The 25,596-nt window shown below is 42.6% G+C and overlaps 1 protein-coding gene across 1 annotated transcript in view; it reads right to left on the bottom strand.

Moving 5' to 3' along the window:
• DMRT1 (doublesex and mab-3 related transcription factor 1) overlaps positions 1-21,395 on the bottom strand; it is a 56,230-nt gene extending 34,835 nt beyond the window's left edge. Inside the window, exons 1-2 of the mRNA XM_033085866.1 lie at positions 21,111-21,395; positions 17,912-18,095 (exon numbers count right to left, since the gene is read on the bottom strand). Coding sequence (XP_032941757.1) covers positions 17,912-18,095; positions 21,111-21,395 — 469 coding nt within the window. The remainder of the gene's footprint in view (positions 1-17,911; positions 18,096-21,110) is intronic.
• Positions 21,396-25,596: the final 4,201 nt, after the last annotated feature.

Here is a 25,596-nt window from a genome sequence, read left to right as displayed (position 1 = left end):
TGGAAACTCAAGTGGACCAACAGCTACTCAGAATCTAAGACTACCACCTATACACGCCACAGACTGCAAAACACCAGACAAAACCAACTGCAGGTAAAGACAATGTTCTGAATCCTCAATCAGTATCAACTGATGGGAATAATGATTTATGTATCAACTAGTTTTGCAGTCCCCTACTACTTTTTAACCTGCAACAGTGTGCCAAGTCTCTCGTAACTCTCTAGAAGAAAGGCTCTATCTACAGAATGACTCCTCCCAGCCAGTTCACTGAAGGTGAGAGAACACTTTCTGAACATGCCCTCCAGCCAAGGTGTCCCAGAAACTCACACACTACCTGTGAACTGTAAGGTCCTCAATCCTTGCTGAGCCTTCACACCCAAATTTAGCTCCTGTACCTACAAAATCACAGAGCAGAACAAGATCCTCCCACCACTATAAAAAGAGGAGGAAGAGAAAGGAATTGGTAGTTACTTGCTGCATGCTCTCTGGAGTGCCTACAGACCAGGGGTTAGCTGGCTGCACTCCCTACAGGCAAGGTCTGCCTCCCTGTTATTCCCTAAGACGGGGATGCTTCTCAGACAATGAGAAACCATGATTTCCCAACTTCACTGTCAACCCATACTTTGCAATATTTGCAAGCGTGAAAAATATGAGGTGCTTGTTGGTACTATTGCACACCCAAGCTCTCTCTCATACACGGCATCAGTTTCAATCCCAAACCAGACACAACAAAAAAACTGCCACATCTTATATATACATTTACAAGGGAAAAAAAAACAAATATCCAAATCCCTCCATATCTGCAGCTCTGACTCTGCATGTCTGTGACCCTGCCTTGTACCAGTTCTCTGTTAAGGATCTCCTCTTCTCCCCATGACAGTATCCAACTGTTTTGTGGAGAAGAGAAAAATGTGGCTTAAAGAATATGGATGAGCTCCCAAGAGCTACTGGTATGGACATGAAGCAACATGGGCAACAGGCACACAGGAGATAATAGCCCAAACAGACATTTCAGGCAGGCCCAGTCTGTTCCGGATCTTTCTCTTGGTGTACCTGTATCTTGGTTTCTTACCTGTAGAAGGAATATGGTGGCATACCAGTTTCTCAGAATCATAACATTCGTGTATTAGCTGCATACTAGATGCAGTCATCACATTTACCAATTATTGCCATTTACAATGCAACTCTGTTTCACTCCTTCAGCTATAATGAAAGCTTTCTGTAATCACGGACTAGCTCCTTTCAGGTCACTGAATTACACAGCGCCCTTATTCCGTTCTTGCTGACATTTTTGTTGTCATCAATTAACTATTTATTAGCAAACACTGTTTTATGCCTCCTGCACCTGATTCTTCTGCAGAACCATGTCAGCTGACCTTGTTTATCGGGAGTATTCCTCAAATTTGCACACAAAACAGAAGTGCCTGCAATGCCACAGAAGACTTTTCAGAATTTCTGCACTTTCATTTCATATTTTCAGTTGTTCTTATTCTGCTTCTGGGCAAGACTCTTAGATCCTTTTGTCTGTGTCTGACAAAACCAGAACTTAGACCACAGGCACAGCACAATCTTGACTCCCCTCCCTAAATTTACCTCTCAAATAAAGCTGCATTCCAACTGCTCTGCTTTAAATGTTGCAAAATAGAAGCCAAAAGCAAAATCCTCCAACACATTCCTTGCCGGGTTACAGATTTCACATGACAGAGACATGCAAGGCAGTCACCTGCTGAACTCCTCACAAGGCTATATTATGCTGCACAAATGCACAGCTTCTTCTGAAATCTCTGCAGTGTCTTTTGATTTACAGTGCATCATTAGAAGGGCTACTACTCCCCATTAAAATACTAGCACCAGGAAGATGAGGTCTTTTTACACCTACATGATCTGGGTGAGGGGATCAAGATTATCCTCAGTCAGTTCACAGACAACACTAAGGTGGGAGTGTTGATGTGCTGGAGGACAGGAAGGCTCTGCATAGGGATCTGGGCAGGCTGGATCATGGCCCAAGGCCAGTGGTGTGAGGTTCAACAAGCCCAGTGCTGGGTCCTGCCCTTGGGTCACAACAACCCCAGGCAGTGCCACAGGCTGGGGCAGAGTGGTTGCAAAGCTGCCCACAGGAAAAGGAGCTGGGGGTGCTGCTGACAGCAGCTGAACATGAACCTGAAATCAGGTTGTAGCCAGATGGGGCTTGGACTCTTCTCCCAAGTACGAAGTGGAAGAATGAAGGAGACAGCCTCAAGCTGTGCCAGTGAAGGTTCAGGCTGGACATCAGAAAGAACGTTATGGGAAAGGGTTGTTAAGTACTGGAATGGGTTGCCCAGGGAGGTGGTAGAATCACCATTCCTGGAAAATTTCAGGGAATGACTGGATGTCGTATTTAGTGCTACGGTCAAGTTGACAAGCTAGTGATGAGTCAAAGGCTGGACTCAACCATTTAACAAGTCTTTTCCAACCTAAATTATTCTGTGATTCTGATTCTCTAATACACAGGGCAGATCAGCCACCCCAGGGTGCCAGCACTAAAAGGAAGAGAGGGAGAAAGTAACAGGTTCTGTTGCAACTTTTGGAAAGGTCTTATGCACATGGGACAAGATGCGCTAGGCTGGAACAGAAACCTACCCAGAGCTATCCACCAAATCACACAAGCATTCCTGATATTCCTGATGCTTCTGTGACATTCTAGAAGCTGTTAGTGCTACAGCTTCCTCCTGAATAGTAGCAGTGGCAGTATTCTGCTGCATTAAGAAGGAGAAAAAATCCTTATCCTTCTTTTCTCTTTCCATCTCCTATCTGGTTTGGGCTACCATTATTTGGCCCCATCTGTGAGCAACACTCTTGCACCGAAGACAACAGTACCTGTTGTGTACCTCTCAGTACCAAGCTGTGCCCTTGGATCTCTAAGTTCTCTTCTACATCTTTACTAATTCCTGTAGAGAACCGATGCTACTTTTTTTGCACTATGTACACAGTGTAAAATATGGCCCACTCTTTCATAGAAGATCAATATGATGCACAATAAATACTGGTATTGATCTTTCACTGTTGTAGACAACTCTCCAGCTCTATGGCATATTAATAGTAGTTAACCAGTAATTCATTTCAGGGTGGCTGGTATTTTCGTTTAAAGAAGGTGAGTACTAGGGGTCAGTTACAGGTATATGTCTTTTACATTCAGTAACCTATGATGGGCTCCTGCCTTCGCTTAGCAGAGCATGGTGAAAAACACTGGCCCAGTCCTTAGCTAATGTAAACCAGTCTCAGACCATTTACCTCAATAAAGCTATGGCGATTTACACAAATTGCGGATATGCATGGCAAAATCAACGCAGAGGCCAGCATATAGATCATTTGGGAGGAGAAAGGTCAGGTAATTTACAGGAATTTTCATCACCATCTCCTTCTCACTGATGCAAATGTGTTTTTAAGGACAGTTATACTGAGAAGTACAAACACTGAAACTTGAAGGCTGAATAAAACCATGGAGTATTTTCTATCCTACTGGTATTGTTAAGGGCCAGTTTTACATCTTATTATATGCTGGCAATGGTAATTTAAGTATGTCTGGCTGAGCCTCTGATATGAGGTCAAATGACATAGAGTCCATACTATCAGAATTTCTTAGCATGTAAAACAGGGTGGTAGCATCGAAGTACCTACTGGGAATGGTTACTGGACCACTCAGAAATCTGGGGGAGATTATTAGTCAGCTTATTTCTGTCAGATGTACACCAGTAACTGTTCTATAAATCAGAACAGCAGAGCCACATTTCAATGTCAGGGAGCATGCTGTAGCATGGTTCAATTTAGCCATGTGGTGTTAGACCAATTTTGTCTCCATCTGATTGTGTATTTCAGAAAAGGGATTTGTATATGCATTCTGGCAATTAAGAGAATTTCACTACCCCCATTTATCGGCATGTGTTCTCATATAAACCAGTGGTTAACAGTTTTTATTTTTTTTCTATGCCTACAGAGACTCTGCACATACACAGCTCTGCTGTTGAAAATACAGAACTGTGACTACTCAAGTAACACAGTGACTGAAGGAGCAGGTAAGCATTGCCCAGTAAGCAAAGCTCAGCTAGTGGTAAGTTTACACTTCCTGCAGTTTTCAATTTAGAGTGACTGTTTCCACCAGTTTTAATACTTCTTGCAACCCAGTTTCTGCAGCAGGGACAGCTACACCACTAAAATACACCAAAAAAAATATTCAGTCAGGAAACACCTGCCTTCATATGTTAAAAGAATCTTGTATCTGTACCTGACAATTTCTCCTTGCTCAGTATGTAAAGCATTGACATGCTCCTATAAGCCAGTTTAACAACATGAAGTCTTGCAATGCATTAGTTCAGTTCAATTCATATCTGGCTTTGAGGTTGGACAGTAGCCTTGAACAAAGTCAGTGTGAAATCACTCCCTAACATCATAATCAGAAACTCCGGTACAATGTGTTTCTCCCACCAGACAATCATGACAGAGTTATTTCAGATGTCAAAGAAAGCTGGCACTATTACTTTCTGCTGAGAAACGCTGCCTCCCAAAGAACAAAACCCACACGCTTGCTCTGTCTTTGAGAGGAGTATTTCTGTTCTCTTCCCATTAGAAGTTGTGGAATATCTTTGGTTCCAGCACTGAACTTTTAGCTTGATATAAAGTTAATGTGCTAGACAATGCTCATTTCAGGCAAGGCTGTGGGGTTGTGTAATTTTCTGCCACCCCCAAAAAAGGCCATTATCTGTAATTACCCATTACCATGCATAATTATTTCTTCTATTCTGGTCTATGGCCCCCAGGACTTCATGATGTTACAGCTCACTGCATTATCTTATCAAATTTGTTAAGGAAGCTTTTCTGACCTTTTGAGCACTTGTCACATCATATACAAAAGCTGGCAGTAAATTGTCTGAGCATGTAGTCTGTGATTTATTATTTGTACCTTGCATAGTGATATGGTACAAAATACTACACGTGAACATTTTCCCTCTTCCCACTACCTGCTTTAGATAAAGTAAGGAACAGAAAGCAAACCCCTTCAGTAACAGAAGGAAGGAAGTGGGAAAAGACTGGAGTCTCTCAGTGGGAATTTAAGGAGCATGACAGCAACAAGCAGCTAAACCAGAACATCAAGCTCAGGAGAAAATCCCAGCTGCTCTCCTCTCCCTCCACTGCCACCATTTTTCTTCCCCCTCTTCCTGCACAGCGTCTATTTTGCAGCCTTGTAACCTGCTGATCCCTGCCCTTGACACAGAAGTCCATTTACTGCTCCTTCCATACGCAGAACACAAACCACCCCACCCCCCGTTCACAGCTTTGGTTAATGCAGTATAATTTCAAGAGACAAATTTGGTACAATATGACATTCACACGGATTGTCCTTTATAGATACTGATGTGAATGTGCAAAGAACTAGGATTTTGTCTTCATTACTCTCAAAGCTCCCAGGAAAGGAGCAGGCAGTGATCAGCACTATCTGTTTCAGCTAACAGCCCCAGGGTACTACAAGGACACATACTATTCCCTGTTCTTCCTAAGAGCACTAGAACTGGAGGTGGTAGAGAAGCAGGGCACTTGAGAAAACTTGAGGAGAGATAATGCCCTGATATCCTTCCCCTTAGTCCGCTATTTATCAATATACTCCAGAGGGTGCTTTATCTTAAGATCTTTCTTTTAGGTGTTGGTATGTATAAAACCCTCAACTCACATCCCTATCTGCAAAGACATATTGAAGAAAGTATGACTTAGGAAATTGCAGTACAAAGAAGAGGTTTTGGTGCTTTTGAATTGCGTAATTAAATAAACAAACTTCCCAGGAATCAGAAAATCTGAGATCCTTTTGTAACATTGTGACAAATACACGGAAACATCAATGATCAGGTAGGTGTTTAATTTGGATTAAAAGTGCACAGTATGAAATGCTGTAGCACAAGTCATGCAGAGTCACACCTTTCAAAACAGTCAGTGAAAGCCTTCTCCCTTAAAAGCAGACTGAACCAGGAGACCCTGGACTCCTAAAAGCAATCCTGAATTCAAATGGTAAAGAGGTAGCTACTCCAGGCACTGCTGTGAAGATAAAACCCTCTCTGTGTTTCTGCACAGTTTGCAGATCCCCGGCCCTTCAGTCTGGGCTGCCTCTCAGACAGTGGGGAGGTGGAGACCATCCTGCAACCAAGACAAGCCCACAAACATAGGCCGAGCAGGAGAGGGGACTGTCCTTGTACCCGTCCTGGAACCTGGTTTCAGAGATGTATGGGGCTCTTTTACTCTCGTTCTCCTATGGAAAGCCATATCTGCAGCACTCCCAATTGCTCTGACCAGAAAGCTTTTCAGAGAACTATGAAACTTCCTCTCTCCATCAACTGCCATTGTTATGGCCCTATGCTGAGATCAAACATGAAATCTGGTGGTTCTTTCTCTTTTTCGTTCAGATTACCTTTCCAGACAGCCCTGGGTACAGAGAAGTGCTCTAACATCTGTTAGAGATGGAAAAATATCAAGTGCCAGCCATATCAGACATGAAGGCTAACAGCAGCTAGGTCTCCCAGTTAGGAATATATAGCCTAGCCAAAGCACCTTAAGGGCACCACAGCACTTCTCCAACCCTCACCAGAAATATTCATCATTGTTCTCAAAGCAGGAATGCACATTTAAAAGACATAAAGTATGTGGTCTAATGATTCCAAGCCTCTTGTAGGCCTCTGGCCTCTTCCTTGGAACCCAAGTGTACAAGGACCAATCTATTCCAACTCTTTATCATGGCTGTGCCTCATCACCTGCTAATTCCTACCATGCTTGTCACCTCCTCTCATCACAGCAAGACAAAACAACCAGTCATAGCAGCTTTCCTGCAGTGGGTCTGACAGCTAGGGCTGTATGGGTGTCATGAAAAATTCCTTGTGCTGGACGGTTCAGTTCAGCCAGCCATTATCAGCGAGGAGCTGCATAATGGCAGCAATGTCTGTGGGCACAGGGCATGCTTCTCAAGGGCTACTTGACTGGAAGAACCCAATTCCATCTGGAAGGAATTAATATTATTTTTTTCTCCCTTCTAGGAATAACTCCAGAGTGGTCTTTGCACAAAATGGCATTTACCTAGTTCCTCTTCTGAAGGGCTAAACCAGTTCTAAGTGGGACAACAGATTTTAACAACAACAAAAATTGCCACAGAGGCATTCTAGGATAAACATTATACAGTGGGGACAACACATTTCAGGGAAAGCTGAGAGACCTCAGAACGAAGGGTTATTTCCTATAGGCCTTCTTGAGCTGTATGGTGAATTCGCAGGACTTTGCATCCCCTGTGCTGCTGCTCCTCACAACATCAAACTTACCCCATGAAATACCACAGAAAACTTTAACCGGCATAGTCTGGCAAAGGCATGAGCAACTAGAACAATCATACTGGAGATCAACTAATGGTTATCTAAGAGGATCACTAAAGTGTAAAATAAATTGTCGACTTTTACTCCAGTACATGTTTTCTGGTCTTCCCCAACCACACACCTGCCCAGCTAGGACTGTGCCAATTTTTGCTCATTCTCTTTCACCAGGAACCATTAACATTCAGCACAGTACTCCCCAGGATCACCAGATGTGCAAAGACAGTGTTTCTTCAGGATGGACTTCTCTATTTTTCACTTCTGGTATGGGTTAAAATGGCTCTTGCTTGCTTGTGACCAATCATCTAACCAAGCCTCCCTGTAGTGTACTTTTGTCTTCTGCAGTGCTTGCCACTACATGTACCTTTACATCACCTTCCAACACAGACTGGGATGATGCCAAATTTCCTTCCAAGATAGCAGTGGGATGATTACAGGAAGGAGCAGGTCCCTGTGAGATGCCCCCAGAAACACTACTGTGTTAAAACTGCCCACTCAGACCTACAAACAAATAGGATCATTTTCCTTAAAACCATGTAACACATACAATACTGTTTTTCTGTCAGTTCAGGTTCCTAATCAAGATGCCAGGGGATACAAAAATCAAACGCCTTGCAGGATTTGTAACTGCATCAGTATGTCACTTCACCAAACAATTTTGTAACAATAGAAGACTACCAACTGGACTGAATCTTTACTCATAAACTTCTGTTAATTCATGTTGTGTGCATGATTTAACAGCTGCATCCCTCTTCTTCTTGCATATTTAATTTTCCTGTGGATTGTTCCACTATTTTCAAAAAAGGTGGTTCAGGCTGATAGGTTTGCAGCCACCTATCCTACCACACTCACTTTTCTTCAAACACTGGCATGACACCATCTTACTTTCAAGATTTAGGAACTTGCTCAGTGTTGAAAGACTTACTGGAAATCACAGAGTGGGTCGGGTTGGAAGGGATGGCAGTGGGTCACCTGATCCACAGACACTGCTTAGGCAGGGTCATCCTACAAGACATTGTACAGGACTGTGTCCAGGCAGCTCTTGAGTATTTTCCAATAAGGGAGACTTCCCATATTCTCAGTCAAGCTGGTTCTTTTCTGTTTTCTTCCTAATACTGCCTATGAGTTGTCCAGTCCTGCTGATTTTAGTTCCTGCTGGAACTGGAATGCCACCATCTCCATATACAGCTATGATACTACCTGTCTTTTCTCAAAGCAAGGACCAGAAAATAATTATTGAGCATTTCTTCCTATCTTCCATATGTAGAGTTACTATTCCATAATGTGTGAAATGATTGCTAATTCTGTATGTGCATTTCTAACACAATTCAAAACCCTTCAAGATTTTAGGTTAATTTTAATCTTCACACAAACCTGTATTTTTCAAAAGAAAATGTGATTTGTGCGAAGCAAAAAAACCCAAGGAGAGAGCAATTTCATCCAGAAAATTGCAGCTTGGCATAGGTAGTTTCTCAGTCCCACACAGAGCCCTAGACCAGATCCAGCTAACAAGCTGAAATACCTCTGATTTCAGTAGAACTGGAGAAGGCACATTTTGTTCACATTTAGTGTACACTTAATAAAAATGATCTGCTGCAAACATTTAGTAAGCAACTTAACAATCCTCCTAATATGGCAGTAGAAATAAAACCTACAGAAAATAATATTTTATTTCCACAATTAATTTTAAGCTCCAGACCTTCAATAAAGTATCTACAGCAGCAAATTCAACTTTCAATGTCTCTGTCACTGATTACAGCAGAGTAGTCAATCTTTTTATGTGAGCTAAGGGGTAATGCTTGTTCTTTCTTTTCTTGCACTTTTGGTCATTATAACACAACTACAGTCATCGTATTCAAAAGAAATATGAATGGCTTTGGTAAAGAAAAAAATATGTTCAAAATCTTCGACTCTGTGAAGGTGGTAACCACTATATTAGTGCTCCACCATATGTCTAAGTAAACTGAGACATTTGATTATTTACATATCCGAAGTTACTAGCATCTGTAACAGCTAACAGGGTCAAGACCCATAAAGACCAATAAAGTGCTTCAGAAAATTAAGAGCATGAGAAACAATGACCATTTTCAATCCTCATTTTGAAAGCTGGGAGTATGACTGCTATATATGCCTATCTATGTATACATGTTATTATTTACCCTGAAATATCTGATTTGAGAAGGAAATTTGCAAATAGTTAATTCTTTGTGTTCATGCTACCAAATCCAACATGCTACTAAAGTGAGTAGTGGAGACAAAAGGAAATACACAACTTTTAAAATACAGAGGAAGAAACTGAAAATTATAAGAAATTAGGAAAGAAAAATAGATTTCTGGACAATGATGAAAAACAGCCCAGACACCTAGCAAATTCAGAGAGAAAGAAACTCTGTGTGGATTAAATCTAAAGGGACTTAAGTCATTAACAAGAGATCAAAGAAAACATTAGAAGGGAGGGAAAGCTTCACAAGTGTTTAAGATAGGAGACCTTGGAGGAAATATGACTAGGATAAAAGCACTGTGGGTCACATTAAAAATAATAAAGGGAGTAGGACGATGGTCGGAATTAGCTGGAAACCATGCTTGGTTATAAGCTATTATCATGACAGAAACCCAAAAGTTTCTACAACAGACCAACTGGAAATAACAGGAAGGCTTTTTAACTCTACCTAATATGTGATGCAAAATCTAAATGCAAGAGTAGTGAGAAAAACTGCAGACATCCAGCAGGCCTCAGCGAGACAACAAGAATCACACAGATTTGAGTAACTTTTGAACATGATTGCCAGTGTTGCATGGGTGCAACAACATTTGCACTCACAAAATCTGCTTCAATGCAAATGCAAAGTAATCACTTCTGAATGTTGTTCACACATAACTGACCAAAATGCACAGTGATTGGAACGACAGTGGTTTAGCACCTGCTCAGGTTCAGCTGTGCCCATTACTACAGACATCCAAATAACCAAATGGTGGCTTATTCTGTAAGTATTAAAGTAGTATGATTAAAGACTGAAGACAGGAATTAAAAAAAAAATCAGAAATCCAATCTCACTGCAAAGGAAATCAAGATCAGTATTTAACTAACTCTCTGCAAGCTCTTCAAGAAAACCCAGGACAGATGTGCATGAACAGTGTCTGTTAAGTAAAGGAACTGTTCACAACTCTGATTAAGACTAACAGGTACTCAAACTCAGAAGAAAGTTTAGTAAAGTTCAATAAAACAGGAATGAGAAGCAGCATATGAAAAAACATTCCCACAAAAGAAACCTTCAAAACTGCACTTTAGTTCCCATGTTATTAAGTGAGAAATCTACTGTAAATGGCAAATGGTTGAACAGGCTGAAATAGGAAGTCGTTTGGTAAATTAAGCAAATGAAAGCAGTCTTCAAGGTACAAGAAAGCATGTGAAACAAAAGAAGAAGCAAGAAATCAAATCAGTGCTCAATTAGGGAAGCGTGCAGTACTCCTTCACTCCTCACTTATATCTTTTCTTTAAAACAAAGAGCCCCACACATTCAGAGAGGGTTATAATAACTGTTTCAAGGACACAGAAGGGAACAAGTGGTTAGCTGCAGATAGTGAATAATGTGCCCACAGATAGTAAATTCTTAGAAATTCCTAGTACATTTTCTGCTCCTGCTCCATTCCTTATCTCAGTGTTCATAATAACAAATGGAAAGCATAATCTGACACAGATAATTCTAAATCTGAATGCACATATGCAAATGCCAGTGCAACAGAGGAAGAGCTTCCAAGGCACAAAGAACAATTGGATGTGCTGACCAGCCCTGCTACCTTAGATAGGAAGAGAATCTGCTGCTAGGACATAGTACACAGCAAAGCCTGTCCAGCACACAGCAAACAACACTCAGCAGCTATCCTGCTCTAACCACAGATTTATGGAAATCTCATGTGGTGTGAAAGAACTTGGACAGCAAGATGCTGAGAACACAGAAAGCCCTACAGTGAAGTATTTTTGAAAATAAAACTTTAAAAAACCTTTTTTAAAAAAATATTGCACTCCAAGTCCTTTTGCGGAGGGAAAAAATCTCATCTGAAACGTGAAAGAAGGATAGGAGTAACTGCTGAGCTTCCTGTGCTTTTCTTCCATCTCAGGGCTGAGCAGCCTTTTCCTCTCAAAGTAAGGGAATCAGAGTAGGTCATGACTGATCCATGGAACCCTTGTTTCCCTGGCATACTGCAGAAACCTCTCTCCAGACCTTGCCTCTGGGAAGGTAGCCCTAGACAAGGTTCAGAATACCACTTGCACAGAAAAAGAAAAGTAATCTTCTCTGAGGTTTTTCCAAATCTGTTCATAATTTCTATTTGGTTTTACAGTTCCAGTGAAGCATCACCCAGGACTGAAAGCCTGACAAGAAAAATAAAACTTCTTAATTCAGACACTTGAGAACTGCTTCGAGTTCTACCTTGTTTCACCAATATGACAGAAATACCAGCTTTTTGACAAGCCTCACTCAATGAATATTTACAGCACTTCAAACATTAGCTCAGTTAAAACACAGCCACCTACACACGTGTGCGTGCAAAGCTGCAATAATGAATATTGCTTGGAAAGAGGAGCAGAAAAAGTGCAAGCTTTGCAAGAGAACTGAGAATTAACTGGAAACATTTATTCAGGGATGCAGAACCCTGTAACATTATGATTTATTTAACACAGTCAAACAATGGCTAGAGGCAATGAATCATGCAACAGATGACAAAGCTGCAGGAGATTTCCGTCATCTACTTTAACCTGAACATTGATCAGAGTTTACCCCCATATTAATCACTTGAGATCATAATCTAACACACTCTTAAACACCTCTCCTGATTATGCTTCACTTACCCCCTTGTCCTTATGCAGGTCACTCTGTTGCTAATTGCACTACTAGTTAGGAAAAAAAGTGTCTAGTGTCTAATTTAATTTTGCCTTTTTTAGTTTCATGCCGTTGCTCCTTGTTATGCTGTCTCAAGCATTGTAAATAATCCCTCCCCCTCCTCCATATTATTACCTCTCAAATATTTATAGACTGTTTATATCCACCCTTAGTCTCCTTTTCTACAAGCAATACATCATTTTTGTCACCCTTCCCTCTATCCTTTCAGATTTATCTACGTCCTTTTATAATGAGATGTTCAGAACTCCTTTACTGTTTTCCCAAGAACAGCAAACCCAAAGAAGCAGAGAGAAGCTGAAATGCCCATCCCTTCTTGCTTCACAAGCAACTCCTTTTTACATAACTCTGAGCAAAACATGCTATGTTTATAGGAATTGAAAATTACCAAGCCGCAGCCACCACACTGTGGAGTGCTTTGTTCACTGCACACTTTTATCACTCCGGAATTAAAAAAGCCTATTCAGGATAAATTTTGTCCTAAATCAAGGGAAGATTGATCAAAGCTCCCATAATATTTACTTAGTCCAGCTTGAAAGAGATAGTAACTAAGAAAACTGCTACACAGCCAGAAGACCACTTCCAGCAACTGCTTCCCAAGACAAATCTAACTTGTGCTGTGGCAATCATGTCAATCCAAGAGTTCACAAACTCTTACAAGAGACATATGCAAATGTGATTATTTTTCTCCCATCTTAACTGCAATGAACTGGAGAAAACCAGATTATAATGCTGCTGCTGCTGCTGCTGATTGTTCACAGGTGAAGGACACAGCACTTTTCTCTTTGCTAGCTGTTACAATCCAGTAAAGACAGGTCATGTTTAACTGCATTCCTCACTTCTGAACAGAGATTTGTTGACTCTGAGAGAAGCCAGGGGAAAGCACCAGGAAGCAATGGAAGGAGGTTGGCAGGACCCTAGCCAGCAACTAAAATTGGTAAAGACGGAGCCATGAGCGCAACAGGAGAAAATCATCCTTAGCTGGGAGGAGACCAAGAGAAAAGTGAAGAGCAGAATATGGACTGGTAACCACTGCAGACCCATCAAAATCCCTGAGGGCATGCAGCCTGGCACAGGCAGGCAAAGCAGCTAATGCTGCCTTCTTACTGCTCGGCCTTGCTGAGGCTGCTGCCACCTGAACTATCAATCCCCTCCACCACCTGTCAATCCCCACAATGCTAATTCTTTGTTAAAAAAAAATCTACCATCGACCATCACTGGGTCAAAAGAGTTAAGATTTCTTTCACAGGCTTGCAAATGCTTAACAGTATTGAAGCTGGCAGAACTTCCAAATTTAAGTGTGTTGACTTAATGTCAACACAAGCAAGTAGAAACTTCAGAGATTCACAGAACAGTCTAGTTTGGAAAGGATCTTTGGAGACCAGCTGGCTCAAACTTTACTCAAACCAGAGCCAGCTTCCAGAGCCAGTTGAATCCTGTTGCTTATATGCCATCCAGCCAAATTCTGAGCCTCCCCAAGCACGGAGGCTCCAGAACCTCTCTGGATAACCTGTTTCAACCCCTAAGCACTCTCATAGTGAAATGGCCACAGCAGCGTCCACATGATCAGTTGATTAAAAAGAGGTTTTTTTAATTAAACTGAAATTCTGACAGCACATGACACTATACTGTAAATACTGTTAAAGAGCTTTCTTTCAAAAACAAAATTTCTCCCTTTCTTTAAACCAGCTTATGACATTTTTCTATTATAACAACTAATTTTTTTAACTCATCATTTGTGTAACGTAACAGCTGTAAGATCATGGTATCAATTTTTGAAATCACAATACAGTGATCAAGAAAGTAAAGGAAGAGTAAAGAAAGCATGGTAGGGTTTCTGCAGACAGCTAGGGCACTAGGTTCAAAGGGATCTCAGTACCACCATACATTAGGCATCGTATTACTGCTGACCCCACTGTGGTCTGTATTTATGAGGAGATAAAACCCCTTTTATTTGCTGAGGAGTTTAAGTGAAGGCACCACCTACTTAGAGAAAAAAGAATACTATTTTGTTTCTGCCAAACATAATAAATGTAACAAAGGGAAATAACAAATACAAGTTTACTATTCACAATTGTTGAAAATTATGTTTGTCAATCAGTGATACTAGGAAGGCACCTAAACACTGCTGTCATTGCAAAGACAACAGGGAAATGACCACAACAGAGCACAGGAGCAGGAGCTGGCTTTTTGCATCACACAGTAATCCCATCTATACTGGACACTTCTAAACTGGGCCAATAACAGTGCAGAGCAGCAGAAAGAAAAGATGATTTCCAGCACCTTCTAGTCATCTGGTGATCTATTTTGCAGCCGTTCCACTGGCCAAAGGCCAAACACGACCCTTAGTCTGTGACAAGGACTAAATATCATGAAGTGAAGGTAAAATGGATTCTCCTTCCTTCAGTGTGAGCAATTTTCTTCTTTACAGTATACTCTAAGGTGTTTAGTGACCTCATCTGCCCCTGCTCTCTGCCCCACCATGACTTCCAAATACCAGAATGAGAAAGGCTCTGAATTGACACCAACCAGCAAAGGAGACGTGTTATAACACCACGAAGGTGTTACAAAATGAGAATGTCTGAAAAGCACATTCTACATGCTTCAACAATAATCTTTCCTAAATTTTGCATATCTATTAACCTAACAAGATATACTTACCTGACAATTACATCAAATGCCCTGGGATAACAACTTCTGCTGCTCTGTGGAATTAAATGGTATTTTCTTTCAGCAGTCTATAACTTTTTAAGGGAAAATGCACAGAACAACAAATTCAATAAGTAAGACACTCTCTCAATGTCCTGAAACCATGGTCTGTTCCCTTCCAACTACCCTGCAAATTCCCAGTTTGCTTTTGAGTGGGAACATACCTTCCCATCCAAAATAAACATGGTTAATGGTCAAACACTTATGCTATGACCACGATAATTCATTTTTTCCTTTTTCAAAAACAGCGAGTCACAATGGCATCTGAAAAACTGCCTCTGATCTCCAGGCGTTACACTATTTCTGATCTGCTAATGAAATGGATACAGCAAGGAATGACTCTCTCTCTGGCACTATGTCTGATTTGTGTGACTCTTTCACACATCACTCCTTTGCTGGTAAACGATGCTCCATGTGATGGAGACCAAAAGAATAACTGCCCTCATATGCCAAAAACCTTAGAGGAAGAACAGAATTATCTCTGTCAAAATCACCTCTTGGCCAATCTAATATGAGCCATACAGGACATGCTGCACTCCCAGGAGTCACCGCTTCCCTTGGGACTTGCAGGGAACTCCTGACTCCCCCTCCAAGGAACGGTTCCACTTCCTCTGCTCGCTTTTGTAATAATTACTGTAAATTCTTGAAAAATCAGCACCTCAACCTACCAACCTGAGACAATGACACTTGCTCTGTTGGGGTCTCTCATTTTGCTTGCAGTTTAGGGTAGTAATAAAATCATACAACAGCAATACAAGAATCCATCAAGTACCTGGTCATGAAACAGCCTAACATCTAAAGCCAGAACTTACGCCACACGGCAATTTCTCATCTGAAAAAGTTAAGATCATTATATGCTAAAAATAGAAGCATGAGGATATTTAGGCTATATTCCTCACCAGTACAGCCCTGTACTGCAAAGTTACCATACTGGTCTGGAAAAATACAGAGCACCTCCAGCTTCAGAGTCAGCACACAGTCACTGGTATCAAGTCAAAATCCGTAAGTACTTACACTGCTTTCAGCAGATGAAGCTACCAAAATTAAGAGGGATGTTACTTTATTTATACAGTGTAGTCACTTCTGAGCTAAGCACAATGTCTGTTGCTACTCAGGTGCCCAAAAGCAAAACTATGAACTTGATTTCCTATCCATTTGCAGATGCTTCCATTTCTAGTGAACAAGATTGACACTGTCTTGTTTTGTGACATACCTTTGCTCTGGAGATGAAGCTGTGTATTTCAAATGTTGTCACTCACAAACAGTTATTTATTTGGACACAAATAACAACAGTTAGTTATTCAGTAAAATGCTTGAGAAACAATGTATTTAGATTGCTCAAATTCCATGGTAAGAAAGATGACAGACCAAAAATAGTAGAACAATTCAAATTACTTTACAATTAGGCAGTTTTATGTTTTCAAGTACTTATTCAAGCATGTGAATTGCCTTAAGCACGTTCAGTCAATGTTTTTCATTAAAAGACCATAATTTAATTCAATTAATTAATTAGCAATTATTAAAATGGGATTAAGAAATTAAATACTGTTATTTTAAAAACAGTATTAAGATCAAAACTTATTCCAGTTTTGTCAACAGTAGAATTATTTCATTCTTCCACCTTTCTATATAAGCAAGGATCTTCTCCTGAGCTACACACAATCTCTGTATATTACTGAATATACTACTTTAATCTTTAGCCAGCTTTTTCCATGTCTACAGACAAAGCATGCAGTAATGCAAATATGAAAGGAGTAACTGCATCAATTCAAAGGTGACACTAACATAATGAAAACAAAAAAAGCCAATAAAAAGCTATTTATTGCTTTATTAAGCAGTTCTTTTAAAAGCTTCCCAACAAAATTCCTCTACAATGGTCTGAAACTGCCTGTCTGCACTAGATCCAACAAATTCATCTGACATACTTTTAATGTCCTGCAAAACAGAACAGCGTCACTTGACAAACACAGACATGCTTGTCCTTTTATTGATTAATGCAAGACATTGCCCACTTTAGAATCATCTTTCTATCTGGCAAGTATATTCAGCTGTACTACTGGCATGTGTACAGGTGATTAAAAATGAATGAAATTTCCTTTTCCTTTTATCTGTATTTATTTGCTTTTTGTCTGTACACAAGAAATCAATTACACCAGCTCCTTTCTTCTTTCTTATATATGTTCAATCACTGTATCTGACAGGCATAGTTAGAAAAGGGAAAAAGCAATTTGCATAGGAAAAAACATTTTGCTTGGAGTCTTCACTTGCCTAGCACCTTCAAATCCCATCTTTGTTAAGCCATGCTTCCACATACAGACAAATACTGTTCTTTGTTGTTGTTTTTTTTGGAGGGGGTTTGTTTCAGAAGTGTTAAATGCAATACAGTACGTTGTAGTAAAAGAGAAGGATTACATCACTCTTTTGTAGGTCATCACACCTTGCCACACACAACCAAAGTGCCACCACATCAGGTCATGTAAGGCTGGCAGATCTCTGCTGCTGGTGTCCATAATACTACCTATTGTATTTGTCTTCTATACAGCTCTGAAAACTCTTGAATTTTGAAGAAGCTACACAGACAGCCAAAACCCACTTACTGTGACTGTAGCAGAAGTACATGCTTTGGGACAAAGGAAAAAAGCTTCTCATAATTGCCTACTTGCAGTCACACACTCTCTCGAATTTTATTCAGTACCAGTCTGCGTAAAAGAAATTTTGATTTTCAAGTAAAAATAATCAAATAAAATATTAAAGACTGATACTGGATCCTTCCCTTCCACTAACTGTACCAAAAGCACAATGCTGTTGTTGGGGAGAGGACTCTCTATAAGCCTGTCACTGCAAAGAGGGGAATGGGTGTCAAGAGCAAGCATAAGCAATGTTGGCCATCGTCCCCAGCCGTGAGCATCGCTCTTCCCAGCACTTTACCTGGTGGTGTACTAGCTGCTGTCATGCCCGCGCTTGTCGAGTGCATTGGGCTGCTGCTTTCCAGTGAGAGGCAAGAGCTGCCACCACTGTTCTTCTTAACAAACGTCTCAGGGACACTGGGCAGGGGCACTGGGTGGCTGATTCCCAGTTCCTCTTCCTGAGCTTGTTGTCTTCTTAGTGCAACCTAGGAACAAAACACAAGACATAGGGCATTCTCTGTGGTTTTGAGCACAATTTATACTGGAAACAATGAACTACTCAGATTCAAGGCTGGTTTTTACTCTGTACTGCAGAGTAGCGCTGATCATAAAATCATTAAGGTTGGAAAAGACATCCAAGACCACTGAGTCCAGTTTTCAACAAAACTACAGCACCAACTGCCAGGTCCAATTGTTTCCTGAACACCTCCAAGGATACTTCCTGCGCAGCCCCTTTCAGTACTTGAATTCTTTCTATTCTTCCTGATGTCAACCTGAACCTCCCCTGGTCCAGAATGAGCCCATTCCCTCTCGCTGCCTGGAAGAAGAGGCAGACCTTCACCTGGCTACAATGTCCTTTCACGCAGTTGCAGAAGGTCCCTCCTGAGCCCCCTTTTCTCCAGGCTGAACAAATCCAGCTCCCTCAACCACTCCTCACATGGCTTACTCTCTAGGCACTTCACACAGTCCAGCCAGTGGGTAGAGAAGTATGTAAAGCTATCAAAAACCAACCCCATTTTGTGTCCAAGCATGCATTAACAAGGCTATGAAATGCTGGTGACATACACATCTTCCTCCACCGAGGCCAGATGAAGATGTGTTACAACTGACTACACTCCCCCAACACAGCTGCTCTTGGAACAAGCACACTGTAGAAAGTGTAGTCACTACCCTCCTCTCCGCTGATACACAGCTGCTGGGATTAAGAAGTTAACCCCTGCTTGCAGGGTTGTGCTGTGCCTCTAATCAATATAAAGCCCTCCATGAGGGTTTGTACCTGCAGGCTGCTGCTCTATCCAGGCAGCCCTGCTGGCTCTTGGCTGGAAATGCCTTTCAAGGAGATTTCAGCATACAGTACACTGCGCAGAGAGAACCACCACGGAAGAAGCATGGCAAATGCAGGGTACCATCCTGCAAGCATCTCAGACAGCATCATACACATTTGAAGATAGCTGGGCAGATCTGGAGAAGCTGGAGCTTCCTATTTCTTTCCCAATACTGACAATGTTCCAAAGCCTACCTAGTACTGGCCAAAACTCTAGGGACTACACAGTCTGGACATGGGTGCAAACAAATCATATTCACTGCTTACAGACAACCCTTCTGCCTCATCTGAACTAGCAGACCAATTTAACACATCTGTCCACCCATGCCACACGTGTCTGGGGAGTATATATGACATTGCTACAGCAACCTACCCTGCTACTTGTCTGATTTTCATCTTTACTTGAACCTTGGAAATCTATCCCAGATTCCAAACTCAAATCATGGATTTTTTGTGCTAGAAATTCTCCTGGGTATTTGGCACAGGACTTCCCTACATTTTCATGTTCAACAGCCACACTTTTTCCTAATACAGATGTATAATTCTATTAGGTAGTATTAGCCCTAGCAATAAGAAACATCCCATACAGAAGGTGCAAACTTGCAAACACTACTGTAACTTTGACTTCACAAGCCAATATCCTTGACCTGTAAAATTCCACCAGCATCAAGCGGCTTACTGCAGGAATATATCAAATGGGGGAAAGACAGACTTTCAATGTATAACTCCTACACAGATAAGGTTTAGCTAGGGAGGCTTTCAAAGCTACTTTCACACCCTAGGCAGGGAAGAGAATACCTCCAGGAGGACCATCACCAGAGCGTGCTAGCAGGAGGCACCCATTGCCTGACAGAAGCAGCTAAGCAGCAAGAGTCTGTGTCGATGGGAGACACTTTGCACGGGGAGCATTGCTTTTTGTGCTCCCTTCCCCGAGGCAGACACCAAAGGGATTCACGTTTATTTTTCCATGGTTCACACCAAGCAGAGAAAGCACATGTAACCTGGGTGTAACGACAATTTCTGACTGCCATACCACCAACAAGGAGGAATTGTTTAAATGTACGAAAACTTATTTTCATTGCATTCTGAGGATGTATGATAATACCCGCACTGATTAACAGAATAAAAAAGCAGAGAAGTATTTAATCCAGGTTATCTTTTTAAAACCTGCCAGCCCGACATACATTTTAGGCAGGATCACGAAGCTCAGAGAGTACATCAATCCCAAACTTGTGGGTGGGTCTGGTATCACTCCCTTCACCACGCACCAGGAACTCTAATGCCTTGTCAATTATTTCGCGGCAGGGGATCGTTTGCCCTTAACGATGCCCCTCTCAGAGTTCAGCAGTTCCAGCAGCCGCTCCACTGCACGCCCAGGACGCCCGTAGGGCCATGTGCAAGACAGAGATCATGACTGTTAACGCAGCCCTACATTTACAACGCCAGAACTGTGACTTCAGCGAGACTACCCAACGAAAATGTTAATCCTACCCTTAACTGATACCGCTGGTTTTCTTAGCCCTCGGAATACTCGGAGCACTCGTTGAAATTTAAGAAGACCCATCTACAGAGCTATGCGAGGAGCTGCTACATACAAAATTTCGAACAACGCCATTAAAAAGACCCCAAAACATTAGAAAGTTAGAAATGCGTTCAACTGAACCCACAGCATCGGGAAATGCAATTTACACCGAGTCTAGAACCACCAGCACAAAACATCCTCGATAAGCAATTTGTTGGCTAGATTATTCATTTTCAAGTTAAAAACAAGCTGGAAAAGGCCACTGGCGGTACTCAGGTCGTGGTCCGTGCATGTTGTACAGCTCCCCCGGAGCTGTCCAGAGCTGTCCCCCGGCTCGGGGGAGCGGCGCTCGGCCGTGCCCGGCGGGCGCAGCTGACCGCTCCCCGCTGCCGCTGGCCCCGACTGCAATCCGCCGCGCCTTTGGGGCATCTCCCACTTTCATAGGGGAAAAAATAAATTAATTAAATTACTTCCGAGAAATACAGCCAGAAGTCTCCGTAGTATAGGAGCGCAGCGCTAACTCCTGGCTCCTGGCCGGGGCGAGACTACCCGCGGCTGCGGTCTCGCAGCGCACCGCATCTCGGCGCGCTCGCTCGGCTCCGACGGGCCCGACCCCCCCTGGGCGCGGAGCACACCCCGCTCGGCACAGCTCACCTGCGCTGCCATGACGCGCTGCCGCTCGGCGATCAGGCTGCACTTGTTGCACTGGCAGTCCCGCCACATGCAGAAGCGCTTGTGCCCCTTCAGCGGCGAGGAGTAGCCGTGATTGCGGCAGCGGGCACACTTGGGCAGTCGCGGCCGCTTCTTCCCCGCTACAGCGGCGCCCCTGTCCGCCGGGGCGGCCGCCATGGGGGCCGCCGCCTTACCGAAGCTGCTCGCCTTGTCCCCCGGGCCCGCGACGTCCGGGGGCTTGCTGAAGGCCGGGGTGTCGCTGGGCATCGCGGCAGGCGGGGGACAGCCGGGAGAGCGGTCTGCGCGGTGCTGCCCCGTCCCGTCCCGCCACTCCGTTCGTTTTGGCGGGCAGCACCAGGCGGGCGTCGCCCCTCCTGCCGCGCCTCCCCCACCCGTGCTCCGGGGGGTCCTTGTGGTCGCGAAATCCTCGTTGCCCCGAGGGAGCGGCCACCCTTCCCTTGGCGCTCCTCCCTCCCCCACCAGGCCGGCCTGCGGCGGGAAAGGCGGGCCCCGTGCAGGCCGGTCCTCGTTGGGTGCACGCCGAGGGCCCGGGGTGGCCTGGCGCCCGGCGGTGCTGCGGGGCTGAGCTCAGTCGCGCTGGCCAGCACGTCTCGCACGACAGGATGCCCAGGGCCCCTGTCCGGGGCGGCTCCGCGGTCGGGCTGCGGCCTCTGCCCACCCTCCCTGCCCCGCGGCGGCCAGCGCAGGCCGTGCTCATGGTGGTGATGCCGGACGAGGTCTGCGACAGCAAGGTGGAAGAGATCCAGAGAGGCCATGTTTAAGCCCGATGGTCCCCTGCTTTGTGCAGGTCGGGTTTGGGCAGGCGACCAACATGGCTTGGCCCAGGGAGAGGTGTGACGCCCGAATAAAACGCCCGAGTTGCTGCTCTGTCGTGGGGCTGCTGGCGTCTTGCTGGACTGCATCCTCCCTTTACGGGTTACCTCGCACTCGTATCCTGCAATGTGTATAAAGACACCTTGAGCAATATCTGTGTGAGCAGGTGATTCCAGCAGGTATAAGGGCGAGTGAGAGCATGGTGCTAACTCGGTAGCCATCACTTCTGGAGCTGGTGTGGGTGGCAGAGAGGCTGACCTCCGCAGGGGAATACAAGCAAAGATGCTTTTTTCTTCTTTACATAGGCCGCCCTTCCAACTTGGCACTGTGTGATTTATAAACGCATGCAGCTCTACAGATATTATTTACAGTATTAATATTTTCTCTGTTACACCTTTAAATCTTTCTGGGCTCAACTTTAGATGACGCTATCTTCATGCTGAAATGAAACTATTAAATTACATCTCAATCTAAGATGAATGACAACTGTCAAATGAGTGACTTAACAGAGATGAAGCAGAAAGCACCTGAGATTATGTGAGGCTGATTTATAAAGATTGCATAAAGATTTCTATAACCCAAGCTTCATGACTCAGCATATCAGATGGCAGTAAGTTACAGTAGGTAGAAATTTATTTCTGCTAGAAGAGGCCAAGATAGGCATCTCTCTCTTTGTGATCAGCTAACTCCAAGCTAATTCTGCTCAGACTGAGCCTCCATGCTGGAAACAGTGAGCGCCAATCTTAGCCTGAGGAAAGCCCCAAATCCTCGCTGCTTGATACTTTTCACTAGCTTTTAATAAATGACATTTAAAGAAATTTTTCCTTCATATTGCAACATTGGAGACATTTATGGCACTTTTCATCCTCCAGAGAGTGACCTCATTCAAACACTCTGTTAAGCCCCATTTGCAAGCAATCAGGTGGTCCACAAGTGAAGGCTGAGCACAGGCTGTGTGGGCTTGGTATAACCATCATTCAGCTCACAGAAACGGAAACTTTTCCCTTGCTTTACTTTCGTGGGATTGAGATTTCTGATGTCAATAACTGACATTTCTGAGTGTCAGTAACTGAACATTTTCCCACAAAACAGGAGAAGATGAACATGATGTTTAGAGGAACAAAATTAGGATTTGCCTTTACATGTAGTGGTGCATATCACTAATATTTAAGGAGGGGAACCATGCAGGCATACTTAGCTTTGTGTCTCAAAATATAGAATTCCTCCCTGAATGAAACCCGTTGAGATCTTCTCAACTCATATGGGCATTGTTCAGTTTCCAAAATTTTGTCTAGGAGCAAACCTTGAATAACCAATTTGTGAAGTTCAGCACGTGGTGGAGTGCGCACACAGGAATGTTTTCAGGTGCTCCCCTAAAAATTATCTTAAAGCCAACTGAAAATGCAAGTTAAAAGTAGATGAAAGGAGGTTAAATCTAAAAAGACCAAGAAAGGCAAAAAAAATAAAACCCAAAAGAGCTAGGAGAAGAAAATCAGAAATGACAGCAGGGGTGGAAAAGGAGAAAAGGTAAGAGAAGGACAGTGCATAAAGCAGGCAAAGGCAGACAAAGCAAAAATAATAGCAGTCACCAGGTGCTTATATACCGTACTTCACTAGAAACTCAGTGGGACAGCCAACCTCAGAGATGAAGTGCAGGATGCAAAAAACGCAACAATTCCAAGAAAAACATTAATTGCACATAATTAATATTAATATTTTCTACTACTGCCTTTCAGGCTAACTGCACAAATCTGTATTATCCATAATGTTACAGAACCTACCGTACAGAACAAAATATTAATGTTGTTAGTACCTATCTGGTATTTTGTGTTCTGGATGAATACCACCAAAATATCTAGATGCCTGATGAATACATGTACATGATCAATCATTTAATAATTAATTGCTTTAGTTTTACTAGCTCAAGTCACACTTTGAGTATGGTTTTGACTGCAATGTTTTTCTTCAATTTTTTTTAATGGGTATATGGTGAGGTTGACAACACACCGCTGGATTTGTCATCTGTGGAGTAATGAAGCAATAGGAGATGGTCATAAACTGCCATTAGTCCTAAGATGAATCACAATAACCTCATTGCAAGTCCTCAGGAAATTTAGTCATTCATTTAATCTATGTCTGGGCATCTCTGGTTTAAGTCTATCTAGTGATGATGTCAGTGACTTAAGATTACTGCAGTTTGCACCACCTTTGGAAATAACTGTAATTAATATTTCTGATGACAAAAATAAGAAGATCAAAAGACATTTTTGCTTTTTTTTTTTGTTTTGTCTTAATAGATATCCGATAGTTGTCCTTTAGCTTTAACTTTTTCTTTAAAGTCACAAATATCATCTGTTAGTAATGATCTGTCCTTGGCATGCCTTTGGCTGACCCCTTGAATCTGGCAAAAATATCTTATTTGTTAACAAGATTATCATTTGGAGGGACAGATGTGAGCAAGACATGATCCCACCACCACATTTAGTACGACTCAGCAAGCTAGTGGAGAGATGACAGAAAGGGTTTAAATCTAGCACTGTTGTCTGAAAAGACCATTTTCACAGAAGTCAGTGGAATTGAGTGCATTTCATTTCAGTTCTGCTAGACCTGATTCTGTTTAATTTTTGTTTTTTGGTTGTTTTTTTTCCTGTCAGTGGGTCAAATCAGGGAGTTTTTGAGATATTTTTGACAGATCATTTTATAGACTGTATCCCCAGGACTGGTTGTGGATTCCTAGCTGCAGGAGTGGTGGGGGATAGAACATAAAGCATGCACACTGCAGTCAGCATTGTCTGAAAACATTGATGTGTCCTTAAACACTCTGGACATTTTGAACAAAATATCAAGGACATTCAGAGGGAGTCAAGCAACAGAGAGAAACTGTGCCAGCACATTCCCTGAGGCACTGATAGGAGCTGGGAAGCTCCTAAGTGTTGAACTTTGATGCTTGCCTGCTGCTTTGGGTGTCTGGGCTGCTCTAGAGCCATCACCTTAGCAGAATAAACAGGTGTAGAGCTACCCTAATCTCTGCTCCTCCAGCTATGTCAGCCTGCATATGTGTTTACTTGTGAGTCATCAGCTGGATTTCAGCTGGTTTGCTTGTGTGAGTAGTCTCCCATGCAAGGGTATTTGCTGGAGTTACAGACATCCTCACAACTAAAACACTTGAAAAGATACTTCAAGAAAAATCCAGTAGGTGGCATAAATAAGCCATGCCTTTTTTTTTTTTTTTTTCATTTGTACATGTGCGCTGTTCTCTTTCATTCATTCCTTTTCTTAATCCTCCTTTAACTTTACAGGGAAGCTGAAGTTTTGTTACTTGGCTCTTAAAACACAATTCCCCAGGCAAAGCTTTGTATTCAAAACAGAGGATTTTCTTTATTTTCTTGATGCTTTCTGGCAGCATATAGGTTTTTGGGTTGTTTTTTCTCCCACCACTATATTTATGTTTCTAACAGTTTCTGTTTTCAGGTTATACTACCTACAGGTCTTGAACTGCCTGCTCCACAACAAATGGAAAGGTTTTCTTATTGAACATACATCTGAACCCAAACCTTGAAAGGCTCAGTATTTACAAGATTTTAAAGCTGGCCTAACAGCTTCTCTCTTAGACACTTCTCTGTGATGATATATA

This window comes from Catharus ustulatus, chromosome Z, assembly GCF_009819885.2.
Source record: "Catharus ustulatus isolate bCatUst1 chromosome Z, bCatUst1.pri.v2, whole genome shotgun sequence".
NCBI lineage: Eukaryota > Metazoa > Chordata > Aves > Passeriformes > Turdidae > Catharus > Catharus ustulatus.
Note: the sequence above shows the minus strand (reverse complement) of the source record. Positions and strands in the feature narration are given on the sequence as shown.